This window comes from Rattus norvegicus, chromosome 17 (assembly GCF_021556685.1).
Source record: "Rattus norvegicus strain SHRSP/BbbUtx chromosome 17, alternate assembly SHRSP_T2T, whole genome shotgun sequence".
In the NCBI taxonomy this organism is placed as follows: Eukaryota; Metazoa; Chordata; class Mammalia; order Rodentia; family Muridae; genus Rattus; species Rattus norvegicus.
Genome location: NC_141550.1, coordinates 81,529,873 through 81,551,163, shown reverse-complemented (window position 1 = coordinate 81,551,163; position 21,291 = coordinate 81,529,873). Strand labels below are relative to the sequence as shown.

The window sequence follows — 21,291 nt, the reverse complement described above, 5'->3', positions numbered from 1 at the left end:
TCTTGGGAGATTTCTCTTCCTCTGGCTTCTTTCTGTACCCTTGTCTGGTGTGAGCTGTAGTACTACGCCCTCATAATGGAAAGAAATCTCTGAAACAATAAGCGAAATAAATCTGTCCTCCTTTTAAGTTTTTGTTGGGGATTTTGTCATAGTAATGAGGAAGCTAGTACACTCTAGCCTGCAACTGTTCTCAGTTACTATGAAAGGCAGTTAAATGCTCTTACTCATCAAGAAACCAACGGAAGGCTTTCAAATTAGAACATTTAAAACTTCTACAATTTTCAGTAAATCTTCAATCAAATCAACGTATATCTTAAATAGGTTTCCTATTTTCCATTAATAATGGTTAATCTTATATAAAAAAGAAAACAAAGACTCCAGTACTTACTAATGAATTGTATTTTAATAGAAACATAGCTTATACCATTCTTTGAAAAAGCATTTTATTATAAACAACACTTATACACAAAACCAAATAATGTTGATATTACAGTTCTAAAAAACGTCTTGGTTTATCTGAACAGTTAGGATGCAACTTCAACAGTGATGGCCTCACACTTCCCGGTCTCTTGGTCTGTGCACGTCACCTGTAAAGATCCATCCCTATGACAAAGACAGAAAATAGGTTTCATCAGCTCAGTTTCTACAAGCACCAAGTCTTTGAGGAGGACTTGGAAAGTTTCAAAAGAAGTTTATTAAGACAAAGATTAAATACAAGTTCAGTGTCTTTAAATTTGGCCTGTGCCTTTTCTAGGAGGCTCTTGGATTTCCTTCTAAACCTCTGACCTCACAGCTATATTCCCTAAAAATCCAAGACCATAAAAGCTTAAAACTTTACATACACTCAAGACAGGTCATGCCAACTCTAACTCAGGCTCTGTCAAGGCCATTCGAGATCTTTCTAAATATGGTTTACAGCCTATATTATTCCTAAAGTCAAATGAGAAACGTTTCCTTGAAATAAACAATAAGATGGCCTTGCTAGCAAACATGGCAACAGCTGAATGTGGCTAGTAACAAACTTCCTGGAGTTTCCACATAGAGATAGAAGGGACAACAGAAGACCCACAAGGCTGCTAATTACTCGATAGACACCTTTTTCCTAAAATAGAAGTGCTCACTAGGAAGAACTGCAGTGTTCTAACAAGGGATTTGCCTGGAATGATAATTTAGCCAAACTAAAGGGACCAAGTTCCAGAGAAACTTCATAATATTGGAAACATTTCATTTTGTACCTTTTCATAGTAAGGACAGCTAATATATCACGTAATCCATTTTCTTTTTTATCTAAGTCCTGGAGCACAACCTGTTTGTGTAAAAGCAAAACAGATAAACAACAAAAAAATAAAGGCAATTCAGTACTTTCTCATTGTAAAGGATCAAAGTTCTAACCAAAACAAACCTTTTAAAGTGGGACAGTTTTCAACTATCTTACCATTTAGAGAGAATTCAGAAATTAAGGAGTTAAGCCTTGTTAAGAGGCTTATATCTCCTTTAGAAAGATATAAGACAATTACTGTATCTGTCCCTCTTTTATGTCATATCTGATTAACATGATTGTTGTTAGGAAGTATTGTCCTCAAAAGAACCCAGACTACTTTTGGAAGTAAGTCATTGCCCGTAGTAACACAGATTACCCTTCAAGCATACTTTCTGTGTATACTTGGAATGCTATCCATTTAAAAGAAATATACAGAATTTTTGGGTGACATTTGTCAGCAAGAGGTGTTATGGAAGTCTGTCATTTCTTAGTTTCTGAAAGATAGGTGTTCCAATACACCCAGTTAGAAGTTCGGCTTTGCGCCCTGGACTCTGCCAGAATCAAGTTTAATGATTTTACAAGTCGCTCTCCTGTGACTCACTTGGCAAGGGTGTGAACATACGGGAGCACAGAAACCTTCTCCTCCCTCCTTCCACATACCTTCTAAATTTCCTTTTTCTTTTTTTTTTTTTTTCTTTTCTTTTTTTTTCAGAGCTGGGGACCGAACCCAGGGCCTTGCGGTTGCTAGGCAAGCGCTCTACCACTGAGCTAAATCCCCAACCCCTCTTTTTCTTTTTCTAAGACAGGGTTTCTGCGTGTAGCCCTGGCTGTCCTCAGATCTCCTGAGATCTGCCTGCCTCTGCCTCCCGAGTGCTGGGATTAAAGGTGCACACTACCCACTACTGCCCAGCCTGCAATTTTCTTTCACAAAACTATTTTATCTTGGTTATTTTGTGTGCATATGTGCATGGGCCTTGATGGGTGTGTAAAGGTCAGAGAGCAACTTGAGGCAGGCGGTTCTGTTTGAACATTACCTCGTACGGCATCTGGTATTTACCAAACAGAAAAATCTTTTCTTCTTCTGCTAGTTGCCAAATCACTAAGATGAGCCAAGAGCACAGAGAAGCAAACACAAAATGGTTTTATTCTTCTTGTTTCACAACGCTGACCAGTGATCCCTTCTCACTTTGGAAAGTTGAGTAAGTAGAAGCAGCTTAGTCTTAGGAGTTCCCAGGGTACATATTATTTGTATTAATGGAGATGGGAACGGAATTAACTTCAGGAGGAAAAGTGGAAGAAATATTTGCCTGAGACAAAGTTGTAATATCCAGGTTTATATATTTACCTGTGCAAACTTGGTCTCCTCTTTAACAGAGTTCTTGCCCTCAGACTCATAGAGTTCAAGGCAAACAGAAGATATACTGCCAGGGGCTTGTAGCGTGTGCTGTCTTCGCGCTGGCAGAGGAGTCCCAGAGGGGAACAGCACTGTGAATCTGTTGGCACCTGATTCATCGACTCCCTAAGAGGCAGGAAAGCAAGAGGAGTGTGCTGGTTTTTATCTTTTCAACTGAAAACAGCCTGTTATTCCTGCTGTAATGGACATACACAGTCCTCACTGATACTCTGGAAAGAGGACAGAAAACACAGGTACAGCCCCCAGGTCCACCCCCCTTCCCCATATTTAATTACTTACTGATACACAGTTCTCTCTAAAGATGCTAGAAGCAAGCATTAAAACTGTATTTTCAGTTTCGTGGGAAGTCAACTTGTTCCACAGATACTGAGTGACACAACATAAAGAGCCCATGAAAAGAATCACTAGTCTAAACTTAAGTTCCTCCCGTACTTGTTACAGGGCTTATGACACAATACCATATGAAGGAAACCTACAGCAATCACTTTGTAGTAACTACGTAACAGAAAACTGAACATACCTTAACTAAAATATCCCGGGCTGAACACTCGATCAGGACAGAGTCATCCCCTGAGGTGCTCTCCTTCCCAACAAGAATCCCGGCCTCGATGGCTGCACCGATAGGGATGACCTCATCTGGAGGGATGGAGTTGAGAAGGTCCCCAGCTGGGAAGAGATCTTTAATCAGCTGCTGCAGCCTTGGGATCCTTGACGATCCACCACACAGCACAACCTAGAACAGGAAGGACAGGATGGGCAAACGCTACCCCATGAGACCATGTCAGACACAGTTACCTAATGTACAACACGCCATTACCTAACGTACAACAGGCTTATGGGCTTTCCCTCTCAACAGACGGAAGATACAGAATCACAGCACAGCAACAGACATTGGGCTTAGGATCAATATGGTATAGTTTAATCATGAAGTCAATTGATAGCAGGAATTACTATTCTGTATCATCCCCACAGTTTATAAGGAATGTGTTGTACACCACATCATTTTTGTAGCCAGTATCCTTAATGGAAAACTAGCAAGGACCTTGAGAAAAAAAATATGTTTACATTTTTAAAAAGTTTTAAGCTCTTGGTATGCTATCTGACTAAATCCTGTCTTGAAGAACTTCATTTAAAACTCCCCTGTAAATCCCCCAGGTTTCTGATTCATCCAATCATCATCTGAGACTCTGGACATGCAGGGTGCTGAACTAGCCCAGCCTGGACGGGAGGTCGTCAACAGCCACTTATTTAATCTTTTAATGGAGGCTCGGCTAGAACAGGAGTGCTCTGGAGAATGTGGACGAGACAGGGACCACACCAGTCTGCGGGTGATGGGTGAGAAGACCAGTCTTGTTTGTTTTTTAAAGTGGGTTTGCCTTTGGGAAGGAATTTTTTTTCCTAAAATTTTATGATCCTAGTAAATACAGAACAAAAACGTAGAACGTGTCTTTTAAAAAAACTCATGTTCAACAAAAAGCTGTATTAGTAAACTGTAAGTTAGCATAATTCAACAAAAAACTATTAGTGACCCCCCCCCCCAAAAAAAAAACCCTGGAAGATTTTGGTTTTTAATGTTTCATTTTCGGATGAAAAGTACATAGTGGTACCATCAATGTTAACAGTAAACAGTCAGCTCATAAGAAACTGCTACATAAGGCTTTAGTTTACTGGCAGACATCACTGTAGACATGGTGCTAATCATCTGTTCTTACTACTGTAGTGCCGGTGTTTTAAGTAGAACATCTGGAAGTGTAGACAGTGCCTACCTTGAAGGGCTGCTGTGAGGATTAAATGTTTTCATGCCCATAAAGCCCAATCGTTCTCTCCCTTCTCTGTAAGAGGACCACCCATCACGGTGGGCCTGTCTCGGAGCCTAACCGCATACACTGTCGTACCATATCAAACAGAAGCATTAGAGGTAGCGGCGTTCTCAAAGGCGTTCTCAAAGGCTCATCGTCTTTCACAACCCCATGGGGGGGAACTGCGCACGGCTGCTCCTTTAGTCTACATCCTGTGGTTGTGAGGTCAGGGGAACAGCCATGGGAGCGGAGCTCCGGCCAGAGTCTGCTGGACATGCAGCCCGGGTTCCTACTGCAGCAAGGGCAGTGCACAGACGGAACACAGTTGGGGGTTTTAAATTCCTAAAAGCCTGTATCCACTGCAACAGCAAGGCTTAAGGAGACTCTACGTCAATTCAAACAAGTCAGAGCTGTACTCAGTGTCCATTAAATGAAGAAGGGATCCGACACTAACTCATCACCCATGGTACGGTTTATTTCCGAATGTTCCCTGGGTGACATTCCAGTTACTGTCCCCAGGAACCCTCAGAATCATCTACACCACTTCCACGGTGAAGTACTGCCACCGTCTTATAAGAGAAAGTAAGACACAGTCACGTGCAGCTGCTTGTTCCCCCTGAACTGCAACAGTGTCCAGGAGGGAAGCCATACTTCAGCAAGCTAAGGAAACCACATGGTCTGCCCCTCAGTTACAGAAGAATAACACTGGCTTTGGGGACAGCAGGCAACGAGGCAGGGTGCCTGCAAGTGGACAGGGCGTTCCAGGGAGTCATCTGGCTGGTGAGGGTTTTCCCATGATGCAGCTTCCCTGGAGCTGCCTATGTTCCTATAGTCATCCCTCAAACTGAGGAACGAATCTGGGTTAATCCTGTGCCTACTCCTCACTAACCTCAAGGTCGTCAGGAAATCACTTCATCTCTGCACTCGAGTGTCTTCTCACTTACCGAGCTGGGGCAGACGGCAGTTCCTACCCACCTCAGAGCTGACAGGCACAGGCAGGACATACCTCACTATGTGTCTGTCTCGCATGTACAGAAACACACTGGGAGGGGACTATTCTGGTTCTGTGTGTGTGTGTGTGTGTGTGTGTGTGTGTGTGTAGAAACAGAATATACACATACATACATGAGTTCTCCAGATCATTCACATTAACAAAAGTTCCGAAACATAAACATTTTTCTGCACTGTTACTCTGTTTTAGATCTGAAACTGTCCCTAAAAGACGGTGGGAATAGCCAGAGCATTACCTTGTTAATGTCATCTGCTGTAAATCCACTCTGCTGTAGGAGCGCCCGGACTGCTTCTATACATTTGTTAAAAAGCGGAGAACAAAGAAGCTCAAATCTTGCTCTGCAGCGACAGGGACAGGGGACAGAGGAGAGGGCAGAGTACACTTAGTGCAGTTCTCGGAAGAGTGACTGATCTCAAGAACTGACGGCACATCAGCAGACACTCTCTATGTGTGTGTGTCCCGGAGTTATTCATCTACACGGCTGTTACATCCAATTCAAAGGGAAGGCCGTCGCTCATGCTGACCAAAAGCACCCAAAACCAGCTAAGAAGACAGGCAAATCCACGGCATGCCCAGCAGTAAGGCTCTGCGAACACCAGACCCGCTGACTAGGCCATTTCGCTCTTTCTATGTCCACACTTTCACAGGCATTCCCAGTCACACCTACAGCCTGAGAGCACGTCACAGCAACATGGGAGTCTGTACAAGAAAGCTGCGTGCTGACACGGAGGACTGAGATCCATCTATCCATGAAAGCTGGACAGCCTCATCTCATACTCAGTGTTTTAAAAGTTACCACATTTTATTCATGAACAGCAAGAAAAACTCAGATATCGCCATCCATCCCACCCACAGCAAGTTGTACAACTGCCAACACTGCTGGCTGCTCCTTCTGTCCTCCTGTATCTGATCTGTTACCTTTACGCATTCGAATGTGTCTGCACGGCGCTTATACACTGACAGACAAGCACCTCTACCCGCTGAGCCTCACTCAATTTCTTAAATGCAGGTGAGAGCGATTTTAAATTCTCTTACCTACAAATACTAAATATACTTTATAGTTGAAAATGTTTGAGATAAACTCCTTTTTGCACAGATATGAATAAGCAAACACAAATTGAGTATTTGAAAGACTCGGCAGTCGGCATTGTAGACACAGAAACAACGTGAGGATTCTCAGCCTCTGAAGAGCCTTCAATGCACATTAGCACATTTTCTGTCCTTTGGGCTACACTAAAGAGCTAGTCACCAGCCACAAAGGCTCCTGGGAAGACTCTGTAATGTGATCGAACTGTAACAACTACTTAGTCTGTTATGATCTGGATAGTGAGGTCCCCTCGCTGCAGATAACCGAGGAAGGAAAGAAAAGCTGGAAAATCCCACACGCAGTGTCTGGGCCTTCGTGTAATTTCACCTGGACACATTGCAGTCGAAGTCTTGACCTTCATACAAGGAGTCCACGAAGCAATTGGCACTTCCCAGGGTGGACAGGGAGTGCTTGGCCACCTCAGCGCTGTTCATCAGCTTCATCATGGCCCGGGCACTTCCTCTCACATCGTGCTTGAACAGCCTAGATACACAACGTTTGCAGTTTAAAGGTCCTAGGTCATTTACAATTTAATGCCACCATATTCTAAACACCATCACGGCAATAATACATTAATCAAATACTAGTACTGAGGCCTCTAATGCTGCTAAACGTTTCTGTGCACACCGTCTGGCTCTCTCAGGGCAAGCGTGTGTGTTTTACACTATTTGGAATGGCTGTAGTAAGTACCCACGAGAAACCGTCCTTTGATGTGAGAGTCTACAGCAGGCCAGACAATCAGGCCGGAGATTGCGTGTCACCGTTAAGTCACCACAGTCACTGTGTATGATGGGAGCCAGGTGATAACACTGCTGAGCTCATGGTGCTTCCTCATGCCCCGAAAGATGTGTGAGTCAAAGTCTGTCATCTGTAGCGTGGGTTACTTTAAGTTATGATCAATTGTTTTGTTAAGCAATACCTTTATAATAAAAAGCAGTACGTGTTTTTATTCCATGTGGGAAGTCACCCTTTAGAAAAAAAAAAAAATCAAGCTGGCCTCAACTTGAGTGTCCCCTGCCCTGCCTTGCAAGCGCTGGGACTCCAAATGTGCACGGCCATGCCTGGCTGAAAAGGCACTGCGCTGAGCCTACTTCCGAGGACATTCTGATTCACAGATGAACAGTTTAAAACACTGGGACTAAGGAGATGGCTCAGCTGTAGAAACTATCAGACCGGAGTTCAGGTCCCCACAACAGGCGCAGCCACCTCCCCAGCCACAGAAATCTTAAAAAAAGAGACAAGTTTAAATTGGCAAAACAAACACGCCGAGCCCTTGGGGTGAACCCCGATCACTGGGCGGGGCACTCACCTCTGGAACTCCGAAGCCAGGTACTGAGCTAAGCTGTCTGTGAAATGCACACCCCCGATGTTGTCACTGGTGTTTGTGGAAAGAACCCGATACATCCCGCTGTTCACTTCCATGATACTGAGCGACAAGGATGTTCCTCCCAGCTTAAACACCAAAACATTGCTTCAAGAGAGAGAGAAAAAAAGGGTAACTAATCGGAGAATCACAAGATTTTAAAGCCAGACTACTTTTGAAGTCATTCTTTGAATCTATTTATGAGAGAGGGCTGGAGAGGTGACTCAGCAGGTAAGAGCACTGGCTACCCTTCCGGAGGACCAGGGTTCAATTGCCAGCAACCACACACAGGGTAGCTCACGACCACTTGTTTTTTTGTTTTTTTTGTTTTTGTTTTTTTTTTTTGGTTCTTTTTTTTCCAGAGCTGGGGACCGAACCCAGGGCCTTGCGCTTCCTAGGCAAGCGCTCTACCTCTGAGCTAAATCCCCAACCCCTCACGACCACTTGTAATGTGATCTGCTGCCCTCTTCTGGCATGCAGGTGTACATGCAGATAGCTCACATATACATACATACATACATACATACATACATACATACATACATACATACACAGACACACAGACACACACAGACACACACAGACACACACACAGACACACACAGACACACACACACACACACACACACACACACACAGAGTCACAATGAGGAAAGTCTCATCCACTCGTCTCCTGTCATGTGCTGGACTGAGCTTTGAACTCATGATCGTCGCAAACCAAATCAAAACTCCTTTCAGTTAGTTAACTGAAGAATCTATTTGAGCCACTAGACCTCAAAACACTAAGTTTTCAAAGTAAATCAAACAAGGGGTTCATGATCATTATGAATCTGAGTGGAATTAAATACAGCGATCCTGTATATATTTTACAAGTTACTACAACATAGCCTATGGATCCAACACAGGGCAGTAGAAACCAGCTCCCCACTTCATATATTTAAATATATAACAACTCATAATTTCTAATATTTTTACATTAATCCGCTTTACCTCAAAATAATTTCCTAGTGGTTTATACACATTAGTTTCTTTGACCATGAGAAATTTGGACAGGGTCCAACTATTTGGAAAGGTTAACACTGTATCAAAATTAATTTCTCTGACATGTGTGGCCATCAACGCTGTTAAATTACACCAGCTGTTTCTAAACGTGTCTAAAAACTGAAGCAGCAGCGAGATCAACAGTGCTCCGGTATCAGCTGGAAACAGGACCACTCTACAATTAGCTAATCTCCACGACAAGATGAGGTGACAGGAAACGGTCAGCTTCTCCTTTCCCTGCTTTCCCATCTTCACAGCTGCTCAGCACGGGGAGAATTTCCTAGGCGCTGACGGGCTGCTGGAGTCCTCCTGAAAACTAGAGATGTGATGTTTACCTCTTCCCGGTAGGGCAGTCTTGTCCAATTCCATAGGCCAGGAGAGCTGCAGACGGCTCATGTATTAGTCGCAACACATTAAACCCGGCGGCTCCAGCTGCCTCTCTGTGAAGAGTGCGGTCAATGAATTTTGTATCACGACACCCTCAGTCCTACACGCAGCTGGGCTGAAAGGTTCAGGCTCTGGCAAGTGATGCCCCAGAAGACACAGTGGGAAAGCAGAGCCCATGGGAAGGAAGGGCCGGAGCTTTCTGTTTTAAAATGCACTGGTTTTTGACAATAGTTTGTGCTTATACTGAATAAGAAAAAGAAAACCTATGGGCTTTCTCTAGGGCTATAGGGTGCCACACAAGCATGAGGGGTCCGGGTTTGAGTCTCTGGCACCTTCTACCTGCTAGAAAGAAGTGGCTCCTTATCTCTAGCAAGAGGGACCCCTGGTTCTTCCACCGACACACGCCTGTGGTGCCTAATAGCACATCAAGGTCTATGCCAGCTTCTAGGCTGTCAGTGTCTAGTCAAGTATCTGTCACACACTTCAAAGCCCCCCACCCTGGCTTACCGGTTCCCTCCCTCTCCAGTCACGTTTCCCTTAAAGCCCTGGGAATCCCCTCCTTCCCTCTGCTTTTCCCAGGGACAACCCCAATGGTTCTGAATAAACTTCCCTTTACCCAGGAAGCAGCTATTCTGGTTTCTTTACAGTAACCATCTCATTCAGCAATTACTTTTTTTTTCATTATTTTTATGTATTTCCCACAGAAGCCTCAACTACATAAGACAGGCAAAATGATGCACAAACACCATTTACCCTGGTGGTTAAAACAGCTCCCATCACAACAGCGAGGGCACGCACCATCTAATGACATTACCGTGAGATACTGTGCTCCCTGAGCTGTTCCAGAGACAACTTTACATTTTATTCCCGAGTGTAATCTGTATCTCTTTTAACTGACTATGTTAAGATGGTTAACACTCACCCCAGAGCAGACTTCTGCTTTTCTCCGAAGTCAAATGGGACGGTAACAACGACATCGTTTGCATCTGAGCCCAGGACAGAATGTGCTGTTTCTGTGCAGGTAAAAGAAACACAAATAAATACACTGTGGTGGCACACGCTAGGCAAGGACACTTGCCTAATGCAGTTTCCTAATGGAAGCCCAAGTCGCCAAGCAGAGATCCCGGGCCTGCCCACCCTGTCCACTCCCTCCTGTGGCTTAGGTCATCCCACTGTGCTTCCTGTGGTTCTCGTGACGGATTGTGGACACAGAACCAGGTCCTTTCCAAGAGTGTGGCGCTTCAGCTTTGGACTGTCAAAAATCTACATCATTCTGCGCCCAGGGAACTAGTTCCGAATGCATTAATGTGAAGAGACCCCACGTAAGGACTGCCTCGCCTCCAAGAGTCCTTTTGTTCAACAGTGTTTCTCTAAGTATCCCTGGCTGTCCTGGAACTCACTCTGCAGACCTGGCTGGTTTCAAACTCACATAGATGATCGCTTGCCTCTGCCTCCCACATGAGCCACCATCCAGGAATTAGGGATTCTTAACTGGCAGACTCTGTTTAAAAGAATCTGAAATTTTATGTAACTCTGGTTCTAATTTCAGGTATGACCCGTCCTTACAGGGAAGATTAAGGTCAGACCCAAGCAAAGGCTGGTTTAGATCTAACTGCTAATTTGTGGACTCGCTGTTTCTCCTCAAATCTCTCTCTCTCTCTCTCTGTGTGTGTGTGTGTGTGTGTGTGTGTGTGTGTGTGTGTGTGCGCGCGCGCGCGTGTGCGCGTGCCTACGACTCACAGTAGGCTGAAATGGCCAGCCACAGGCCCCAAGCATACGTCTGTCTCCAACTCCTCCCCACTGGGAAACACTGTCCCCACTTTTTTAAGTGATCATTTAAAAGTTAACAGGGGCCGGAGAGGTGGCTCAGTGGTTAAGAACATGTATTGTTCTCTCAGAGGACATGAGTTCAATTCCCAGCACCCACATCAAGTAGCTCACAATTGCTTCTAATTCCAGCTTCAGGGGACGTTTCTAATCTCAGGCACATGCACATATACAGACTCTCTCTCTCTCTCTCTCTCTCTCTCTCTCTCTCTCTCTCTTACATGCACATATACAGACTCTCTCTCTCTCTCTCTCTTACATGCACATATACAGACTCTCTCTCTCTCTCTCTCTCTCTCTCTTACATGCACATATACAGACTCTCTCTCTCTCTCTCTCTTACATGCACATATACAGACTCTCTCTCTCTCTCTCTCTCACACACACACACACACACGCACATGTAAATAAATAATACAAATATGTTTAAAGAAGTTGCAAACTAAAGTAAGTTATTAACTTTTGCAGTACCTTTCATTTTACTGAATATCAGTCTGGCAACATCTTCTGGACTAACGAGTTTTGTTTCTTCTCCTGTATCTATTTCATACTGCAACTTCCCATTTTTCTCAATGACCTAGAAAAATTATAATTGTACCAAATACAGAATAATTTAAATAAAACTTTGGATGAGTTTCAGCTTAACGCTCTATGCCACGACCTCTGGCAGTGAACTACTTTGAGGACGGGGAGAGAGTAGAAGAATACTTACTAAGCATTTACTTTCCGAGATATATTTCTGAGCCTGTGGATCAGCAGTGCTGTTCATGGGGAAATATAAAGACACCGCAGCATTAAAATATTAATATTGTAGACACAAAAGTTGAAGTCTGTGCACCACTGAGCCGATAAAGAGTATACCAACAAACTAAACTGTTCGGTAATAACACAGAAGCTTGACTTTAATGGAGTGGTTCAAACAGCTGTAATTGTTAGTCATCACATTTCAAAGTATAAACTTCCTTGTTCTGACCTTGCCAGACATTTCTGAATGTGTTTGATCTCATACCTGCCTATGATCTTATACCCTCTATTTTCATACCCACGATCCCGGAGACCCAACCCCTGAGATCCAAAGGGCTTCTGTAACACTAAACTCAGGGTAAACACCTAACCCACATTTGTTGCTTGGTTTTTATACTTGGAAATCAACACCCAACACCAAAATCAAGCAAAAGTATGAACAAACATTTATAAGGAAAGCTGTGCTCTTGGTATGCATACACCAAGACACTTTAGATTAATGCCTCATAAAATACCAAGTATTTGAAAGTTGAAGTGAAAAAATGGGCATATTAAAGACGCTAATACCAACGAACACAACTGTCACTTTTCAAACTTACCACCCACTCAGGCTCTCTGATAGATGCCAAGTGGCACCTGTTAGGTGTGCTTTATTTTGGAGACATGCTCAGAGAGGGACAAAGCCAGGACTCGATCCCAGCCACATCTCAGCAGCCTTCTGCTAACCTGGTAAATGACCGCTCTTTCTGTTCCTCAAAGAACTCTGATCCTTGGCTTTAATTTCATGTAGAAATGAAAACGAAGTCTGCACCTTTCTTGTAGACTTCTAAGGAGCCATGGCTGCTCCCTACAGTCTTAAAAGTTTAATAAGGGCTGAAAATTAATAGCGGACTCCAGTGGGCCAGGAGCCATTTGAGAACCTCAACCTGTGCCATCTGAGGGTTTAAAACAGGCTCATTTGGTTTAGAACTCTGGAATCACACCCAGGTTCACCTTACCTTTCTTATATCACCGAAAAATTAATTTGAGAACGAATTAGTAGAGGCCAGAGGTAGGACACTTGCCCCAAGTGTCACAACTAATTAATGAGGTCACAGGTCAACACCAGACCTACAGCATAGGGTTCAGGAAATTATTTTTTCATGAAATTGCTTGGCCTTCATGTTTCCCAAATCTATGGACCCCATCCTAGATATCTCAAGGGAGGGTAGAGAAAGCGAAGACGAAGCTTCTCCAGAGTAGGAATTTGTACCGATGCCCCAGTCCCATGTAATTCTCACGTGTTCAGACGAGAATTTAACTGGCCAGGAACGTCTACTGACTGTACAGAGTGTAAGTTACTAACCGATAGATAACAGAGGGTCGTTTTCAGGGAAGGTATTTTATATAGAAATTCATGGCTAACTGTCATGCAAAGAGGGCTCTTCCTTGTGGGTATAGGATGCACAAACACACATAGCACAGGGGGCGAGACAAACATATGACACTGAAGGGTCACAGGCAGACACACCGCAGGGTGGAGGTGACGAAGGACCGGTTACCATCAGAAAGCAGTGGACAGACCCACAACTACACACAAGTCAAACTTTATTTGTCTACAGCAGGATTAGGTTAAGTGACGGACAAAGGTGGGCGGCTGGTTCATTCCCACTGTGCCCTGCAGGAGGAGTCACGCCTCCCACTGCACCACAACTTCTTACGAGCAATGCATGTCCACCTCATCCTCAGGTATCTCTCACAAAGTGGGTAGGGCGGGCAAGCGTTAGCTCCCACTTGAGAGGAAGAGCCTGAGTTAAAGAACGGTGAAGGCTTGTTGGAGGAGGTAGGGCTAGGCCTGAAGCTCAGGCAGGACTCCAGCCTGCCTCTCTGCACGTGGCGTGTGGCCACGCACTGTACTGTTTCACGTGTGTTCTTGTTAACTCTTCAGGACCTTGAGGTCTATTCCCTTCTTTTGGTCACTCTGCCCATGAGGGTTTTCAAAATACCTCAACTTTAACTCTTCTGCCCCAGCCTGTCTCCCATGTCAAGCAGATGCCCATCACCATTAGATCCTCATGACACAGGTCTGGGTCTCCTTAAAGCACTTGTGTTTTTTTCCAGGAAACTATGATTACATTCGCTTTATTTGGTTACAACAGATAATGTGCCTTTCCACATCATGGCCTCAAACACACTAATACGTCCACTCCAAGGAAAGAAAGGCATCAGTGGGCGTCCTTCCGGTATGATGATTAGAGCTTTCAGCAGCATAGCAATAAGTGTCCACACTCTGGAGGGCCTTAAAATACAGTCGTGAACAGTACTTCAAATGTCCAGCGGCAGCCGCTGACTGAAAATACTGTAAATAGCCCACCTCCCCAACGCAGCAACAACCGTGGCAGGGCTGGCGTGGCAGGGCGGGCTGTCCAGCCAGATTCCAGCATACTCCAGCACTCCCGCTGCTTACTCTACAGCAGCTGGTTCCCCACCATCTTAGTTTTTTGTCCTTTTCTTCACTAATTCAAATTTCCAGCTTCCACTAAGCCTGACTACAAAGCAACACTCTCCTGCCCCACTCCCAAGCCCCAAACCCCTCCCCACACACCTGCTCATTTTCACCCATTTAAAATCACAATTTACCTGCGATTCTAGAGTTCTAAAAGACCCACTCAGAACCAGTTTAGTGTCACCACCTCCCCGCAAGGACGTGTGCCTCAGTCAAGGGAGTGTGCTTGCTTGGGGCTTGTGCTTAAAGAGAACTATCTCTGGGTAGAGGCCTCTACAGTTCTCCAGGCTTAAGGGCAAAGGCTAGCTGCTCTCTTTGATCATAGCCACTGACCCTACCAACTCCCGTTTTCATCACTTAAATAAAGTTACCACTCTGGACCTAGGCTTGCCCTTAGTAACATGTCAGTGCCCAAACGAAACACCGGCTAGTACAAACAAAGGCCATCAGCCACAAGCAGATTGGAGATGGATTGATGCAAATGCGTTAATCCAGGTTATTTCCATGTTCAAATGGCAACCACAGTGTAAACACACAATTTAGGCATTTCAAGAGCCTCAGTTATATGAACTGCAAAGAACTTACTCGTCCTTTCTACTTCATAAAACTGTCACTGTTTTACCTCATCAAGATCTACCGCCCACAGCACTCAACTAGAAGCTCATCTCTACAGAGGCCAGGAAGTAGTAAAATGAAGGGGGTTAGCTGGTTGGACTACGAGGGCTTGTTAGTAGGCAGGTCAGGGATAGAGCAGTGGAACTGTAAGACACAAAGACACAAACGCAGTCGTGACCAGACTAGTGAGCCACAGAGAGGTGTAAGAAGCTGAGACCTCAACCTAAAAAGACAGTAAATTAAACATGTAAAGGTTCAGGCAATGAGGTCGGGGGCACCGCTACACTTGTGTGTGTTATAAACGAACGTGCTTGCCCCAGCTCCCCGTAGCCAAGGGCAATGCATTAATAACTTACATGTGTATAGTGCTTTCAAACTTTAAAACCTTTTCACATCTATAAGCCACTTGATCCTCACAACAACCCTGTGAGGTAGGCAGGGCAGGTCTGCCTCGAGAGATGAGGAGACCATGATAGAGGTAAAGAAAATTGCCCCACCCGGTGAGGAAGCCAGGACAAGCTAGCTCATGGATTCGGTTCCTTCTGGTTTCTACTGGTCTGCTCTTTGGAACGAAACCTTTCCATTAGTGGAGAACCTGAGGACAAGGAACTCTTCTGCGTATTAACAGCTCATCTGTTCTTTCTCTCCTGAAGACACAGACAAGGAGCCAGGGTTCCAGAAGGAGCTTGTTAGAAATAGCCTTGTACCAGTTTGGGAAATGTATCCACTCCCAGCTCCTAGCTTTTGGTATTTGAGATCAGTCTCTGAAGCAACTTCTCAAGCCCTAGCTGGAAAGCACCCGTTGCTTCTTCCACCGCTGTCGCCAGGCGTCTGACAGCCGTGACAGCATCCCTGCGCAGCTCATTGGCGGTGTCTTGCTGGGCACTGGCCTCCTCGCCAATGGCAATCAACCTGTCCAGCTTCTCTTCCTCTCTGCTGGAGAGTTCTCGTGCCAACCTCCTGTTTTCTGCCAGTTCAGTGGCAATGGTTCTGGCCACCGAGCGCTTTCTCTGCCTTGTGCACCTTGGAGAGGGCTCGCTGATCAGAGGTCTATCCTCACCAGAGAGAAAAGCAACCCTTGAGGAGGAACCGGGAGGATGTGGTGTGGAGGCTGCCCCAAGGGGGATTCGGCTGGTGCTGGTGCAGGGACTGGATTCCCTCGACACAGCCAGTCTGGTCATGGGGCGGCTCTGACAGGGAGCTACTGCACCTTTGAAAAGGTGGTGGGAGCTGCTGTAGTTGAGGGTCCCTTGAGAGCACCCTGAAAAACAAAGCCAGAGTGTTGCAAAGAGGACATTCCTGCTAAGGGGATGCTCGCAGCCAGCAACAGAGCTGAGGCACTCAGAAAAGTATGCAGTTCTCGGGAAAGCCTCCGTGCACAAGGGGGTAAGAGGGAGATAATTCTGTAATGTGGATATCCTGGCTTCTTTAACTGGCTATAAAAATAATGACTGTGTTCCCGAAGACGATTTTCTTGTGGCTATCCGACTCATTCCCCCAACCCCCAACCCTGCCGCCATAAAGTCCTAAGTACCTTCTAATGCCCAAGGCCAGACAAATCATTCAGGGTTGGAGCGCTTGCCAAGCATGCACAAATAACGCCCAAGCTACCATGCTTTGAAAGACCATGTCTTTATGTGTGAAGAGTCTGTCTACATACCAGGGTCATAGGCTAAAAAATTGGTGTACTTTATTTAAAAAAGAGAGTTCAATGAGACAGAAACGAAAGGTACTCTCAAGAGGGTACTATCCAAACTTTTAACACTATCTGGGACCAAGTGACTCCAAGACCCAGTCCCTCTCATGTCCCGGGAGTTACCTGCACCTGAGGATTCATCCCAGGAGTCCTCAATGTCACTGGCTTCGTCCATCCCATCACTGATCCTCAGTTGGCAATCCTCATCCGACTCCTTCACTGTTTGCAAAACACGCCGATGACAAGCTGCCTGAGTCCTTTTCGCTTCCTGAACGCTGGCTCCCTCATCCCCTGGCTTGTCAGAGGCCACTAAATCCCGATCACAGTGCTTGGCCCAAGCGGTGGCCTCCATTAAGTTGTCTGGGTCAGTTACCGTCTGATTTCGAAGAAGCTGATCCAATATATCATAAAACGGGCAGTGCGGTGGACCCCCCAGACTTGTGGCCTGGGCCACACAGGCCTTTAAATACATTGCCTTCAGAACTTTAAACTTGGAGCGGCACTGGCGTTCGGTGCGGCGGAAGCCCTCCTGCTGCATTCGCTTAGACACAGCCCGATAAACGTCCGCATTGTGATGCACAGTCTGGAGGCGCTGGATATACTCCGCCTCGCCCAGTATGGAGAGAAGAGTTCGAGTCTCCTGTCTGGACCAACGGATGCCTGCACTGCTATTGGCGGTGGCCATATCAGGCAGGGAAGGGAGGCTACTGAAATAGGCTCCTGGGCAGCAGGGCACAGTTTTGAAGGCGTGGGGGAGGTCTGCGTGTTCTCAGCAAATTTCTAGGAGCCAGCGGGTTCTTCCCTCCCAGGGCTCACTGCTGAGAAGACGGGTCCGAGGACCACACTTCTGGCTGGAAGGCCACAGGGGAATGAGAGTTACTGGGCAGGTGTAAGGAGCATCCTGGCAGCAAGAGAAGCAGTGCTACCCTGTGTGTAGGTCACATGGCAAACGGCCGAGACCTTGGGAGTTCATCCACCCACGGGAAGTGCCCGACCATGGGCTTAACAGCTTGGTAACAAAAGGACTGGTTCTTGTACAAAAGCACATCCAGGGCTGAGACCCAAGCTAACCATGTCTGGTTCAGTAGTTAGGCCTCGAAGGAAAACATAAGGCAACTTCGGCCTAACTCAAGTATCGGCAGGACCACGGGTGGCCTAATGGTATGTTCGAAGGGTACTGGATTTTTTTCCTGACTGTGGTCCATTTACTGTGGTGTGTCTATCTACGTGTTACCCGTCTGACTCACTGGTGCGTTCTTGCTAAATGGACTTAACCTTCAAGGCCAGAAAAGCAAGCTTGAGCTGGTCTGCTGATACACAGTCCATCACAGGGTGAATGAGGGCAGAAAGGAAACAGATGCGAACCCACCGGCCTCCAGGGGATCCACACAGAAACGTTCCATCTTGACTGAATCAGCATTAGTGCTCTGGTTGTGATGCTCAACTAGCAGGACAGTCCCACAGACGGAAACGGCGAATCGAACAATACACTGGCTGCCCTCGTTTTCATTCAGAGGAAACTAGAATTATCTCTGAACGGGGAAAGTGACTTAAAAATACTGTCTCCTTAAGGACTCTGGCTTCAAGGCCTATCACAACTCATTTATGATTCGAAAACATTGGATGCCGATTTCTTTTTAATACGCTTAGCAGTACATTTTAATACGTTTAGTGATATCCACCAATGCTAAAGGATATGGGATTATAGTCACGACAAAAACATCTGAATTTGTCCTCTAACACAGTGATCTCGAGTTCAGTGTGAGCAGGCAAGAGTTCACGAACACGCCCTTGGAAATGAACAACCTCCAAGTTTTAAATTCCACACAAGGAAATGCCTAACGTTTCCATTTTAATTAGATGAGGTAGAAAAGGCAGAGGGGAGATAAGGTTAGAAGTCCGGACCTGCAGGCTTATCCAATTCCCAACTCTACTTTGGGAAAGTCACAGATTCCGGGTGCCCTGACCTCCTCGCCTGTAATTATCAAAGGATGGTACCTGGCCGACTGGTTTTTATGGGACGTCGAAAGGACCCAATAGTATCATAGATATGAAAGCACGCAAAACATTCTCGTCGAGCACCACTGCTCCAGTGAAAAATGAAAGGGCCCTAATTATTACCATAATCTATAATTTGAGGAGACAGAAGTCTGGGGAAGCAAGCCTCTGGAATCTCCCAGTTAAATCTCCCATAACAGATGACTCACCTGCTTCTTAAGATATTCATTGAGCCGTTTCTCCAGTGATTACATTTGTGAGTCAGTGCCCAGAAAGTGTCACAAGAAAGCCCAAGGACTTGCAAAATCAAAAGTTGCTGCCTAAATTATGGCCAACAATAAGAGATTTTGCAAAACCCCAGCAGCAATGCAGAGAAACCTTCAAACTCCTACAAAATGATCCAAGTTCACTCCGTTCAAGCAGATTTAAGAATGCAAGAAGCCCAAAGAACCACTTGTGACTGGCACAAACGACTAGGAGTGTTGGCATTCATTAACACTACAGACCTGTCAGCAAGAATCGAACTTCTGAACAAACCCACTGGGGGAGCTTCCCAAAGTAACTGCCAGCAAATAGACTGGAGTGTCTCCCCTTTCCTTGGCATTACGTCCAGAATGTGCAAGCATGTTTTTTTCTTTTGGCTACCACAACGTAAAGTTCTTTATACATACCTTCTGCCAAGGATCTGTTTTACTTTCACTACCGTGCTTGAGATATTCCTTATCCTACTTTGTTTTGCCGCCAGTCCAACCACCTGAAAAAGAGCAGCACTTTAGGGACAATGCTCATGATGCTTCATTATTTTCAAGAACGACCAATGAGGGGACTAGACGGTACCTGTTCACGTTCCGAGTAAGCAACGACGGCTGGCGTGACTCTGTCCCCCGCATCATTTGCAACCACATCGGCCCGGCCATCCTAAAGAAAAAGACGACCCAGGGTTAGTTCTCTCACACTGGAGTACACCATCTCACCGAATAGACCCGCAGGTTGTTCTAAAGTTGTTGAACTTTAGAAAAGCCATTCTGCCTGGCATTCACTCGGGTGTCTGACTGATGGCCACCGAGGCCTTGAAGTCATCTTCTGTAAATAATCAGTGACTGGGATTTATGGGGTAGCTCTTCCTTTGGGAACCTCATTAGCAAGAAGACACTCCCCCGTAATGGCTGACAATCACTTAGGTGGTAATGGTTCTTACAGACAATTCCTAGATCACAGAAGATGTTCTGGTATTTGGGAATTGAGTTGCTAAAAGGCCTTTTTTTTTGTAACAATAAAAACATAAGGCTTCCCGAGTTCAGTCCTCACAGACTGCTCCACCTTGCAAAGCCTTACTACGCTGGCAGTGTCTCTCTTTTTTAGATTGCCCTTCATAAACCAGTCCTTTAACTGCCACTACTTGTTACCCGTATTTAAATAAAAGGCTTTTCTATCCCATGCATTTTTCCACTTAGTTCCGCACAGTAAGCTGGGTCAAATGTATACATTCTATACCCAGCAAGCATGGTTACATGACTCTCCCACAAATACACCTCTTCCCCCCACCTCCCTACACATGCAGTAGCTACTCCCCTGGGACTTTCCCTATAAATCACATAAAGCTTAAGGCTGAAGCTCTAGCAGCAGGTAAATTCCTTGGCATTGTCCCTCCTGCATCTGTATTCAGAAGAAAAAAAAAACTATAGTTCCTTGTCAAGTTCTCAGTTCTAGAATCATCAAGTGTGTACAGCAGTGTCACTTTTTAACTAGGTACCCTTCTCTAGAGCGCAGTTCCACAGTGCTGCTGGTTTCCCAGAAATTCCAAATACCTCCCACCTCCGGGAACCCCGAACCCGTGACGTCATTGTGACTTCCTAGGGAATCTGCGGTCAGTTGTCACTAGGACCCTTTTGTCATCCTGGGGGTCCTGACATCCAGGCTTGTTCTAAGTATCTTTAAAGAACGATGTCCCCCGCCCCGGGGACTCCTCCAGGCATCCTGGAGCCCCGATGTCTTCTGAACTCTTCTGCGCATCCAATGGCCCGAGCTTCGTAAGTGCACCCTGCAGGCTTGAGACTGCTCTGGGCATCCCGGGGCCTTTCGGTCCCTAAAACTTCTCAGAGAAGCCAGCAGCCCAGACGTCAGACGTCCAGGAGGACATCCTGGAGTATCCAAGATCTCTCCTCCGCATCCACCCTCCATACAGCGTGCTTGGCTGTGGAGGGAGAGCTGAGAACCCGCAACACTGTCACTTGCTTGCATGCACTGTTCCCGGACGGATGACCCGGAGCCCAGAGAATAGGGTAGCAGCCACGAAACCCGGGGACAGCATCCCAGTCTCACCTTGTAGACAGCCACACAGGCTGATGTGCAGCCCAGGTGCACGCCGATCGCCGCCATAAGGCGGCGGTGACCAAGGCAGCTCAACGACGGGCCCTTCAGCAGCCGTAGCTAGCCGGCCTGGAACAAGCCCATCAGGCACTGCGGAGACTTCACGTTCCCGCCCGCCTACTGCGTCCGGTCTGCGGCGCCGGCCTCCCGAGTCGCAGCCAATTAACACAAGGATTCCGCCTTTCATCAGAA

At 46.0% G+C, this 21,291-nt stretch overlaps 2 protein-coding genes and 1 long non-coding RNA gene across 3 annotated transcripts; 1 reads left to right on the top strand and 2 right to left on the bottom strand.

Annotated features, from left to right (window-relative positions):
- Window positions 1-384: 384 nt before the first annotated feature.
- Hspa14 (heat shock protein family A (Hsp70) member 14) lies at window positions 385-21,175 on the bottom strand. The gene is made up of 14 exons (NM_001004257.1): window positions 21,052-21,175; window positions 19,567-19,647; window positions 19,401-19,483; window positions 11,904-11,952; window positions 11,663-11,768; window positions 10,287-10,377; window positions 9,313-9,417; window positions 7,883-8,044; window positions 6,901-7,056; window positions 5,722-5,824; window positions 3,196-3,408; window positions 2,607-2,780; window positions 1,236-1,306; window positions 385-603 (listed from the first exon to the last, which is right to left on the bottom strand). Exons 1-14 carry the CDS (start codon window positions 21,106-21,108, stop codon window positions 525-527), a joined length of 1,530 nt encoding a protein of 509 aa, NP_001004257.1. The 5' UTR covers window positions 21,109-21,175; the 3' UTR covers window positions 385-524.
- Window positions 2,636-4,108, top strand: LOC120097881 (uncharacterized). Its single transcript, XR_015641883.1, has 2 exons — window positions 2,636-2,908; window positions 3,831-4,108. It is a non-coding gene; the product is annotated as an uncharacterized LOC120097881 (long non-coding RNA).
- Msantd7 (Myb/SANT DNA binding domain containing 7) lies at window positions 14,593-21,193 on the bottom strand. Its single transcript, NM_001417572.1, has 5 exons — window positions 21,052-21,193; window positions 19,567-19,647; window positions 19,401-19,483; window positions 16,855-17,582; window positions 14,593-16,296 (listed from the first exon to the last, which is right to left on the bottom strand). The coding sequence occupies exons 4-5, from the start codon at window positions 17,414-17,416 to the stop codon at window positions 15,773-15,775; spliced, it is 1,086 nt and encodes a 361-aa protein (NP_001404501.1). The 5' UTR covers window positions 17,417-17,582; window positions 19,401-19,483; window positions 19,567-19,647; window positions 21,052-21,193; the 3' UTR covers window positions 14,593-15,772.
- Between the last annotated feature and the right edge of the window lie 98 nt (window positions 21,194-21,291).

Bases quoted from the DNA above. Each gene is read 5' to 3' on its own strand.
- Msantd7 (NM_001417572.1), bottom strand. From the start codon at position 17,416: ATGGCCACCGCCAATAGCAGTGCAGGCATCCGTTGGTCCAGACAGGAG. The intron at 16,297-16,854 runs GTAACTCCCGGG...TTTGTTTTTCAG, and splicing joins GGATGAATCCTCAGGTGCAG to GGTGCTCTCAAGGGACCCTC.
- Hspa14 (NM_001004257.1), bottom strand. From the start codon at position 21,108: ATGGCGGCGATCGGCGTGCACCTGGGCTGCACATCAGCCTGTGTGGCT. The intron at 19,648-21,051 runs GTGAGACTGGGA...CTTTTTCTTTAG, and splicing joins CCTGTGTGGCTGTCTACAAG to GATGGCCGGGCCGATGTGGT. The intron at 3,409-5,721 runs GTAATGCTCTGG...TTCCTGTTCTAG, and splicing joins CAGCAGATGACATTAACAAG to GTTGTGCTGTGTGGTGGATC.